The 11,817-nt window shown below is 32.0% G+C and overlaps 1 protein-coding gene across 2 annotated transcripts; it reads left to right on the top strand.

Moving 5' to 3' along the window:
* Positions 1–3,458: 3,458 nt before the first annotated feature.
* Positions 3,459–9,292, top strand: LOC111806331 (potassium channel AKT2/3). 2 transcript variants are annotated; one of them, XM_023691598.2, is made up of 9 exons: positions 3,459–3,784; positions 4,980–5,198; positions 6,154–6,312; positions 6,394–6,451; positions 6,768–7,085; positions 7,177–7,416; positions 7,500–7,817; positions 8,647–8,878; positions 9,011–9,292. In XM_023691598.2, the coding sequence occupies exons 1-9, from the start codon at positions 3,555–3,557 to the stop codon at positions 9,118–9,120; spliced, it is 1,884 nt and encodes a 627-aa protein (XP_023547366.1). In that variant the 5' UTR covers positions 3,459–3,554; the 3' UTR covers positions 9,121–9,292. The 2 variants fall into 2 exon arrangements, with proteins under 2 accessions (XP_023547366.1, XP_086985249.1); XM_087129123.1 differs by having other exon boundaries at positions 3,643–3,784; positions 4,857–5,198.
* Positions 9,293–11,817: the final 2,525 nt, after the last annotated feature.

Here is an 11,817-nt window from a genome sequence, read left to right on the forward strand (position 1 = left end):
TATTTAAAAAATAATAATAAAATTATCATATTTTTGCCTTTTGACCAATATTAAAAAGGTAATATTTTTATTTATTTATTTATTTATTTATTTATTTTGAAAAGTCCTTAGCATTATTGGTTGTCCTGTGACTATTAAATGCCAAATGAATTTTATTGCGAATTGGTCCATACATTTACGTGTAGTACGTTCAATTAGAGCCACATGTTTTTGTTTTTGTGGACCAAATATGTGAAAGGAACACAATCAAACTTACCACGTACCTTTTTGGTCGGTTTAAGGTTAAAAATTGTGTCGAGGATATTGTCCATTTTGAACCTAAGTTAACCGTATTCAATCTCCCAAGTAATTCAATATAATAGTACATAACTAACAAAGTCATGTCAGAAATTCCAAATCTCGAACTTGAGGTATTATAGTTGATTTAGAATAGGATTAAAGAATGAACTAAAGCGGAAACTGGTAGACATATGATGTTCGAGTAAAGAAGAGGTATATTCGTGTATTATGAAATTGCAATGTTTAAAAAATAAATAAATTGCTACAAATCTCATAGGGATTAGATGGTTGCATATTCACGTTCATTTTATATTAAATTATTCAAACATTATAATTACAATACTCGGGAAGATGTGAGCCATACAAGCTTCCACCTAAAATTTTATTTCAATTTTAATTCGACACGTGGAATCTATAGATAGGTAGTTTGACTCCATGTTGTGCAATGACATCGTACTTTGTATTATTATTATTATTATCGTCGTTATTGTTGGTTGACTAATAAATTACTCTCTAAACATTTACGCTCAGTCTCTTGGTCAATAAATTTTTAATTTTTTTCTCTAATATAAATTAACGTTTAAAAAATATTTAATAAATCTCAATTCTATTAACATTTTTAAAATAGATAAAAAGTATCGGACATAATTTAATAATTAATAAGTTAAATTTTTAATTTAAAATTTTATTAGACATTTTTTAAAAAAATTTACAGATATATTAATCACAAAATTGAAAATTTAAAAATATGTAATTAATAATATTAATGTGAGTTGAGAGAAACTAAAAAGCAGCCTAATTTAAAAACCTATAAAATATTATTGAATCCTATGAAGACTTTTAAATCTATAATTTAAAGTTGATTCTTACTCCCACCAAACCAACAACTGCATTTATTTATTTATTTATTTATAAATAAAAATATATATACCATTTTCGTGGGAATCTACAGAACATTACCTCCTACCGGACAACACGGTTTTTTTTTTTTTTTTTTTCAATTATAAGATATATATATATATTATATGGTACCTTCAAATACATTGTCACGCTAATGTTAAAATATTTAAATCTTACCCATTTTGAAAAAATTAATAATTTTTACAATAGAGTCATAAAAAAATGACGGTGAACTTTATTGGTATATTAATTATTAATTTTTTAAAACGTTCCTTAACAAATTATCATTTATATGGTGTTACAAATTAAATTGTCAATAGAATTAAAAAAATATAGAAATTTAATTAATGGTGGAAAAATTATTATTTAATACCAATATTGACGGCGTATTTGGAATGACTTTTGAAATGATCTGAAATTTTTTTTTTATTCGTTTAACAAGATTATTCTAAATAGATGCTAAATTAATAATAATAATTTGTAAAAAAAATGAATATTTATTATTTTTCTTATAGTAGATATTTAAATTTATCTAAGTCTTTATAATTTAATTTTGAAAATTTTGTTTCACAATTAAAAAAAAAAAAAAGAACAAGAACAATCATGTAATAAAAAGGGGAAAAGGTAAAGATTCTAGACACATTGGGTACTTCTTTCACTTTATTTCTTATCTTTAAACTATTCTTATTCAATTTACATCAAAATATTATTTTTATTAAAAATGTTATATTCTAAATATAATATGAAAATTTAAATAAGAAAAGATGTTTATTAACGAGGCAATTATAGCAATATTATTTTCAATATTTGCATCCATTTTATATATATATATATCGAGAGAAAAATGAATGGATTTTATTTATTAATAAACAGCATTAAAATAAAAATCTGATACTTAAACGAAGAATAAATTTAACTTAAAAAATTTATAAAAATTAAGATATAAAATTAATAAATACAGTCCACGGGATGGGACGAGTATCAGATCACTTTGTTGTTTTTGGCTTTGCCTCCTATTTAATTTTTAATTATCGTAAAAGTATTATTAAAAGTTGTGGGCATCAAAGTTTTTCACGAAAAATTATTTTATATTTATTGATTTTAAATTAATTAGTTAATTATTAAAAAAAACTGAATTTAAATGGTTAATTTTTTACTTAAAAAACATAATTAAAAGATAAAACCATTAATATTTAAATATTAATTATATAATTCAAATTATTTAAATCATATATATAAAAAATAAGTTAAAAAAAAAAAAAAAAAAAAAAACAAGTGGGATATTGATTCCCCATCCTTGTCTCCATTTGGGAAAAAATTCTCTTCCCTCTCCCGTTCTTCATCTAAATAGGAATTTCTAGTCGAGTAAAAGGCGACTCTTCACGAATCAAACAGACATATAGTATATATTTTATTTTTCGACTTCTATACAAATATCTATAATCCAAACCGTCCAGTAGTTTCGTCAAATAATTGTGTCAATTGTTAAGCATCTAATACAGTTACAATTTATCCCATAAAATATTTCTCATACCAACCGTCAAATCTTATTGACGTAGTAAGAACAGTCGTCTTTGTAGAAGATAGCATGTCGGTCTAAATAGAAGATTCCAAAAAAATGTTGCTAATTATTAATATTTTTAAATTAAAAAAAAAGGTTTAAAACATGCGATATAGCACTGTAACAAGGACTAGTACCACGTACCAATAGTTTCTTCAATATAGAATGGAAAGCATGAGTGGATGGCTAACCTAAAGTAGGTAACTAATAAGTCTTTGATGGTCGAAATTTTAAATTATTTTTCCACCTTAAAAAAAAAATTAAAAAATATAACGCACGTCTAATTAATTTATAATCACAATTCAAGTCAGTAATTAACTAAAATTTATTAATATTTTAATATTTTCTTATTTTAAAAAGATTATAATATTTTTTTAAATCGTTTTCTATGTTTAAATGTCAATCTAGGCGATACATGATTCGAAGCTTCGAAAAATGGGTCGGGATAATTTTATTAATTTTTTGTTTTTTTATTAAATTAGAAAGGTGGTAAATTATTTAGAGAGAGAGAGATTGATTGACTGGAAGCCTCCACGCCACCCCCACCACGGACCAGATTCAATTGGCTTTTCAGCCTTAATATTTCGTCGGAATCAGAGTAAAAATCATACAAATCAAAATTCAAACAACCAATAGGATCAAAGAAAAATAATAATAATAATAATAAATAAATAAATAAAATAAAATAAAATAAAATAAAAGGACCACCAACCCAACTTTCACATTCTCCATAATAATACCACAAAGTTTTCACTCTCCCCTTCCATTTCCTCATAGCCTCATTTTCCTCTCTAGCTAGGCTTTGTGGGTATCCATGGACGTGGAGTCCTCCCGTTCGCCTCGGGCGGTTGAGAAAGATGGCGGTAACAAGGAGGAAGAGAAGCACGGGAGTGACGAGAAGGACGACACCGACATGCCGTCGTCGTTGAACCTTAGAGAGCTTTCTAAGGTTATACTTCCACCTTTGGGAGTGTCGAGCTTCACTGATGGAAGTAAATTTAAGGGTAATAAATGGATCGTCTCTCCCATGAGCTCAAGATACAGGTATACTACCACTTATCATCCTTACCCTTTTGTTTAACATTTTTATTTATTTTAATTCAAAAAATAAGACGAGTTAGAATAAAGATCATCTAAATTTATTTAAATTTTCCGTTAATTTAAAATTTTTTATTAAAAATTTAAATCTATGTATTGTCTTAGTTAAATTATTAAAATATTTAGAGAGAGAGAAAAAAATATTTAATTTATATGGAGACTCAATCAAATTAAAAAACAAAAACAAAAAAAGAAAAAAAGAAAAAAAAGACTTTTTTTTCTTAGATTTGAGAAGTCATAAACTTGTGATCAGATCCAACGGTCATGATTTGTTTGTTTTCAACTAAAAATTTTGAGCAAGTCATGCATTTTGACTGTTTTTGGAAAAATCATTTAAATTATTTTATTGCAAATTAACTTTTATAGAATTAATCATAAATTAATATATTATTTTTTACGTTTTTTTTAATATAAATATATTATTTGACAAACCACCGACATAAAAAGTGAGCTTTGGTACGAAAAAGATTAATTGCTAATTAATTAAAATTATAATAATAATTACAATTTAATGCAAATTTATGGGGGAAATTTTCCACAAAATAAATAAATCAATATGCCAATTATTTTCTTTAATTTTAGACCCACCAAATCTTGAGATATCTTTTTTATTAAATGAAAATAAAAGCAAGAGAAAAAATTAAATATAAAATAAGAAAAATATGTCCAAACAATATATCAAAATTCAAACTTTTTAAAAAATAAATATATTTCTCAGAAAATTAATTAATTAATTAATTAATTAATTATCTTAGAAATACCAATAAATAATTTTTCACGGAATTTAATTTTTATTGAATCGCGTTTAATAACTATTTGATTTTAAAATTAAGTCTATAAATATTTTATTTATTTTGTGATCTATTTTTACATTTAAAAAATATTAAAATGTTAAAATGTTAATATTTGTGTAAGTATCGATAATAATAAGTATTTTAATTTTTTTTAAAAGATGTAAATATATTTATTTATTATTTATTTATAAATAAATCAGTATTTTATGCGCATTTCTATCTAGAAATGCGTGAAAAAATCAGGATTAAATTGTTATGACAACAAAAAGTCACAAAAGCGCGCACAATTGGAGAGAAAAAAGAACATTGGCGATATGAATTCTGAAAAATGGGAGGCGAATTTGCAGGTGGTGGCAGTCGTTCATGGTGGTTTTGGTTGCTTACTCGGTGTGGGTTTATCCATTGGAAGTGGCGTTCAAGGACGCAATTCCGAAGCGGGAATTATTAATTGCAGACAATGTTGTCGATCTCTTCTTCGCCTTCGATATCTTCCTCACCTTCTTCGTTGCTTACATTGATCATCGGACTCAGCTTCTTGTTCGTGATTCTAAGAAGATAGCTATCAGGTTTGAATTTGAAATCTGTTTTTTAGCTTGAAATTTTGTTGTGGGGATTGAGCAAATCCATCTTCTGAGGCCTTGGTTGGAATTAGATTTGAGAATTGGAATGGTTTATGAATTGAAGTGTAGATTATGATGAATTTTCTTTGATATTAGCTGCTCGTTGGTTGAGTATTTGGATGTTTGAAATTATGAGTTTAGAGACAGCTGAGAACATGTGTAAGTTTGTTGTTATGGTAAATTTTGGAGTTCTAATTGCTGAGCATCTTTTAATCTTCTTGAGGAACATAATAATCAAAGAGAATCTACTTGAAAGAGCATTCCTAAATAGTAATCACATAGTTGTGGCTGTGGGCGTTGTGGCTGAACTCATAGAATCTGCTAGTCTTGTTGTAACAGTCCAAACCCACCGTTAGTAGACATGGTTCTTTTTGGATTTTTCCTTGCGGGCATCCCTTCTAGGGTTTTAAAACGGTAAGCTAGGGAGAAGTTTCCACACCCTTATAAAGAATGCTTCGTTCCCCTCTCCAACCGATGTTAGATCTCACAATCCACCCTCCTTCGAGGCTCAGTGTCCTCTCGTTCCTTTCTCCAATCGACGTGGGATCTCACAATCCACTCTCTTTGGGGCTCAGCGTCATCGTTGGCACACTGTTTGGTGTCCACCCTCCTTTGGGCCCAACGTCCTTACTGGAACTCGTTCCTCTCTCTAATCTTGTTATGCTCTTTAATATGAAGTTTTACTCTTATAGATTCATCCAGTTTTAAGCAATACTTTCCTTTGCCAAATGATGTGATGAATGTATCATGGAAATTACTATTACCTCTTAGTGTTCTACACCTTGCCCATGATGTAGACAGGGCAACACCACTTACTGTCTGTAATATTGTCAAAATGTCACATATTTGTGATGGGATTTTAGGATAAATCTCTAGAACTTATGTAAATGGTTTTCCATAGGTACTTGTCAACATGGTTCTTGATGGATTTGGCATCAACAATCCCATTTGAGACAATTGGATACCTTTTTGTTAGCAACTATAATGGTGGTCTCCCTTATGCCCTCCTGGGATTGCTCAAGTTTTGGCGACTACGACGTGTCAAGCAATTTTTCACAAGGTTTGTTCTCAGGCTGTGTTATCTTGTTGGTCACTTATCCCAAAAGCTCCAATCCCATCAATGTTTGCTTTCATTATGCAGGCTAGAGAAGGACATTAGATTCAGCTACTTTTTGGTTCGATGTGCTAGGCTTCTATCTGTAAGTAAAATAAAGAATCTGTTCTTGTTCAAAGCTGATTGAAACTTCTTGAAAGGTTGGCTCGATTGGAGAGAGGAACGAGTGCCAGCAAAGATGCTGGGCCCCGAATGGGGTGGATTGTGAGATCCCATATCGGTAGGGGAGGAGAGCGAAATATTCTTTACAAGGGTGTGGAAACCTCTCCCCAACAGGATGGCCTACGATGCGTCTTATCTAAAGGGAACACGATTTTTCGAAAGCGGGGGAGCCCAAAGAGGACAATATCTGCTAGCGGTGAGTAAGTTGTTGAAGATGGGTACATTTTGTCTGTTTGTAGGTTACTTTGTTTTACGTCCATTGTGCCGGATGCCTCTACTACTTGTTGGCTGACAGATATCCAAATGAAGGACAGACCTGGATAGGAACCATGAATCCAAATTTTAAAGAGATTAGCTTTGGAGTGAGATATATTTCAGCCTTGTATTGGTCTATCACCACCATGACGACTGTTGGTTATGGTGATCTTCATGCTGTGAACATTGTAGAGATGATCTTCATCATTTTCTACATGCTCTTCAATCTCGGCTTAACCGCTTACTTGATCGGTAACATGACGAACTTAGTCGTCGAAGGAACTCGTCGCACGATGGAATTTGTAAGCACTCACATCAGTTTCTAAATCTGATATCCATTGTTTTAACTTCGACCATTACATGAAATGTTTATTGGTTTGATCGTTTTTGTAGAGAAACAACATCGAAATGGCGTCAAACTTTGTTAACCGAAACCGGCTGCCTTCGAGATTGAAGGAACAGATATTAGCATATATGTGTTTGAGATTCAAGGCAGAGAGCCTAAACCAACAACAGCTGATTGATCAGCTTCCAAAGTCGATATGTAAAAACATCTGTCAGCAATTGTTTTTGCCAACAGTGGAGAAAGTCTACCTCTTCAAGGGTGTCTCAAAGGAAACACTTGCATTGCTGGTGAGCATCATTGTTCTTTGTCTTGACAAACAAAGTTAGGATTAGCTGACCTATGAACTTAACTATGACACAAATTTGGACAGGTAGCAAAGATGAAAGCTGAGTATATACCTCCGAAGGAGGACGTGATTATACATAACGAAACCCCCGATGAAGTTTATATCATCGTGTCTGGGGAAATCGAAATTATCGACTGTGAGATGGAGCGGGAGCGGATTGTTGGGACACTACAGTGTGGCAGTATGTTTGGGGAAGTTGGAGCACTTTGTTGCAAAAACCAAAATCTTACATACAGAACCAAAACTCTTTCACAGCTCTTGAGGCTTAAAACAAGTATACTACAAGAAGCTATGCATGTCAGGCAAGACGACAGTATGGTCATTGTCAAGAACTTCCATCAGGTTCTTATATAATTTCATATCCATTTCTCTTTAGAACTGAATTTCTGAGTATAAGTCCCACTAAAACTAAAATTCCCTAGATTTTTCAGTTTATACTTGGATTCTGTTTGTAACCGTCTAAGTCCACTGCTAGCAGATATTGTCCTTGTTGGGTTTTCCTTTTCGGGCTTTCCTTCAAGGTTTTAAAACGTGTCTACTAGGGAGAGGTTTCCACACTCTTATAAGAAATGTTATGTTCCCTTTCTAACTGATGTGGGATCTCACAATCCACCCCCTTTGAGGGTCTAGCATCTTCATTGACACAAGCCCGGTGTCTGCTCTGATACCATTTATAACAACCCAAGCCCACCGCTAGCAAATATTGTCTTCTTTGGGCTTTCCCTTTTGGGTTTCCCCTCAAGGTTTTAAAACGCGTCTACCAGGAAGAGGTTTCTACATCCTTATAGGGAACGCTTCGTTCCCCTCTCCAACCAATGTGGGATCTCACAATCCACCCCCTTATGGCTTAGCGCCCTCGCTGCACATAGTCTGGTGTCTGCCTCTATACCATTTATAACAACCCAAGTCCATCGCTAGCAAATATTGTCCTCTTCAGGCTTTTCCTTTCGGGTTTTCCCTCAAGGTTTTAAAACATGTCAACTAGGGAGAGGTTTCCACACCCTTATTAGAAATGTTTTGTTCCCCTCTCCAACCGATGTGGGATCTCACACGGTTTAAGCGAAGCTTATTTTTAGAACAAATGAAGTTGTTCTTCGTTAAAAAGTCTATAAGAACGTTTAACTTTTTCCATTTGTCTGCTCATAGTTCTCCAATTCAATCTCGATTGCAGGAAAGGCAGGCCAGCCACAGAATCACCATAGAAGGTTCAGTTGAAAAAGAAACGCCAGCGTTCAATGAAGAAAAGGATCAAAGTTTCAATTGGAAACACTCCATTGAATTAGACTTTGCTAGAGTAAATGTATACAAAGGCCATCCAGTAGCCAGAAAACAGGCTTCCTGTGAAGATCCTGGAAAGCTCATCAAATTGCCACATTCAATGGAGGAGCTCAAAAGAGTTGCAGGTAACACTAATGGGAAACTTCAACACTTTGACCGATTTTCGTCGTTCTAAAAGTCATTTCAAACTCGCTCTTTCCTTTTAGTTCCAAATCGGATTGATTCCTTCCTGATTCCAGTTTTTGCAATCTGAACAGGTGAAAAGCTTGGATTTGATGCAAGAAATGCTGTTTTGACAAATGAAGAAGGCTCTGAAATTGACTCCATTGATGTGGTAAGGGATAATGATAAGCTTTTCTTTTCATAGTTGCAAACGATGAATCTCTGTAATCTGAGGCTATGAAAACAAATAGGTTAAGATAACCAAGGGGGGATTTTCCCAACAAAAACAAAGAGGGATTGCCTCACCAATCATCTTTTTGTAATCTTTTTGTAATGAATATTTGTTTTCAACGAAGTCTTTAACCGGTTGAGCTACACTCATGTTGACTTCAAGTGCATATTCATGTGTCTACATATATTTACAAAACATATATATATATATATATACACACAAGTTATTTTATTTTTAAATTATTTATGAACATATACATAATAGAGTATGAAAAGAGATGTATCATCTACGTAGATGTTTATCTGGCTGAATTCATTTAAACAGGATATTAAGTACCATTCCATAAATTCCAATAGAATAGGTCCACTTTTCTTTCGTCCTTGGACGTTTATACGTTTTGTTGCCAACTGTGCAATCTATGGTGCCTCTAAGGCATCCTACCCTACACTTTAGCTCAACACCAATAAAAAATTCTCAAGGAATTCCAATCATGCTTGCAACGGAGTTGGGATAGATAGGATAGGACCACAGTGGCTCTTAGATGAGTATATGCAAAAAAAAAAAAAAAAAAGAAAGGTTGAGAAAATCTAAATTTTCCACGGAAGCCCACTCTTTCTTCTGTTTACAGGTTCGAGTTATTTAGTTGTAGCAACCGCACTCGTCACCTTCCCTTCAAAACCCCTTGCCCAATATCATAGTGGTTGTGTGCTCCCCTTGATGACTCGATAACCGTTGTTAATCTCAAAAGAAAAACAAGTATCTAGATACAAGTACATCCGAGGATGAAGAGACATCAGTTACCATTTCAAAAGTCAGTGATTCGATCTTTCACTCAACCATTGTTGATCTCATACATACATACATGTAAATCCGAGCATAACTCAATAGATAAAACATCAATGGTTCGATCTTCTACATAGAAAAAGAGAGTAAAAAAGCACATGAGGGAGAGTGGTCCAAGTCCTAAATGGTTTAGGTAGAGAGGGAAAAGGAAAAGGCTATATATGTTGTGTGCATTGCAAAGACATAGCCACAGCCATAGCCATAGCCATTATAGACATAGACATAGACATGGGCCTCATGATATCATTCTTCCTTTATAAACCAAACAAACAATCCCAATTCCAAACCCTAAACCCACAATGTTGGGCCTAGATCAGAAAAACCCTAATTTTTTTTTTTTTTTTTTTTTTTATAATTTAATTTAATTTCCATTTAATTCTCTTTTTTAAAAAAAGAAAAAAAAAAATCTCATAAAGAAAAAGCTGCCAAGTCATTGCCAAATCAATATAGAAAAATGAGAAAGCATTGAGTCAAAGTGGTCAAACTTGTACAGCTCAGAAAACATAATCCAACACATAATATAATAAATAAAAATATTTTAATTTTTTATTTAAAAAAAAAATTAAAATTAAAATTAAAATTTGCAAATTCTGACCAAACCTTTCCCTTTCAGTTTCAGGCAATGATTCTATTTATTAATATCATTTTATTTGGATTTCAAGTTTACATTACTTTAAAGGGAATTATTATTATTATTATTTTTTAATTTAAATATTAAATCTAAACCAAATTAATTTCAATAATTCAAACATTTCTTGGCCTATAAGATTCGGATTCGGATTCGGATTTTTTTTTTCCGCTTTTGTTAATGCTATCATAGAAAAAACGAGATGGTAACGAAGAAATATTCGTTGTGTTTTACGAAGTTTAAAATAGATGGGTTTTATAACGATTGACGTATTCAATCTTCCAATTTCTCGAGAAACAAAGTCGTAGGCACGTAGGTTTAGGGTTCACTGTTAGATGGATTTTAGAATGATTTTGTGCGTTTTTTGTTCGCTTGAACTATGATCATATTAGAAACGAAGTTACAATTTAGGATGAGTAACATGAAGTTGAAGTTTCAAATTGAATGTGCTCCAACGACCTGACTTTTTGCTTATGGATCGATCGAGATTTGAAATATAAAAATTTTATAATTAAAATAAATGAAAGGATGCCGAAAGAAAATTTTAACCAGAGCCAACATCTCTTGTTCCCGTAAACTATGAGCGTTTTTGAAAAACCAAAAGCAAAAACGTTTTAAATAGCAAAATATAAAGTCTTCGAGTCACCCATGATTGGCTTCTTACCCTGCTCGTCACTTACCAGTCACAACCTTGTCTGAGAAAAACAAGTGCCAACGAGGATGCTGAGCCCTACCCTTAAAGAGGTGGACATCAGGCAGTGTATCAACAAGGACACTGAGCCCTAAAGAGGGTTGGACACTGACAGTGTGTCAGTGAAGATGTTAAGTTCCTAAAGGGGGTGAATGGTGAGATCCCACGTCAATTGGAGAAGGAAACAAAACATTCTTTATAAGTATAAGAAAACCTCTATCTGACACGTTTTAAAACTTTGAGGAGAAACCCGTAAAAAAAAGTCCAAAAAAGACACTATTTACTACCGATGAGCTGAGTTCTTACAAAGAAACTCTCGTATTTGACTATAAGTAATCTAAATGTTATATCTACAAAGATTTGGATTTAAAATCGTATTCAAATTTAATATCGATCCAAATCGAGTAACATTTTCTAAATGTAACGATCATTTAATCTCGGAATCATGGTAAGATTTTATAATGTTCATAGAAAATCAAATCTAGAGCTTTTAAATTGAAGGATTAAA

This window comes from Cucurbita pepo, chromosome 1 (genome assembly GCF_057944985.1).
Source record: "Cucurbita pepo subsp. pepo isolate OVF chromosome 1, ASM5794498v1, whole genome shotgun sequence".
Classification (NCBI taxonomy): Eukaryota; Viridiplantae; Streptophyta; class Magnoliopsida; order Cucurbitales; family Cucurbitaceae; genus Cucurbita; species Cucurbita pepo.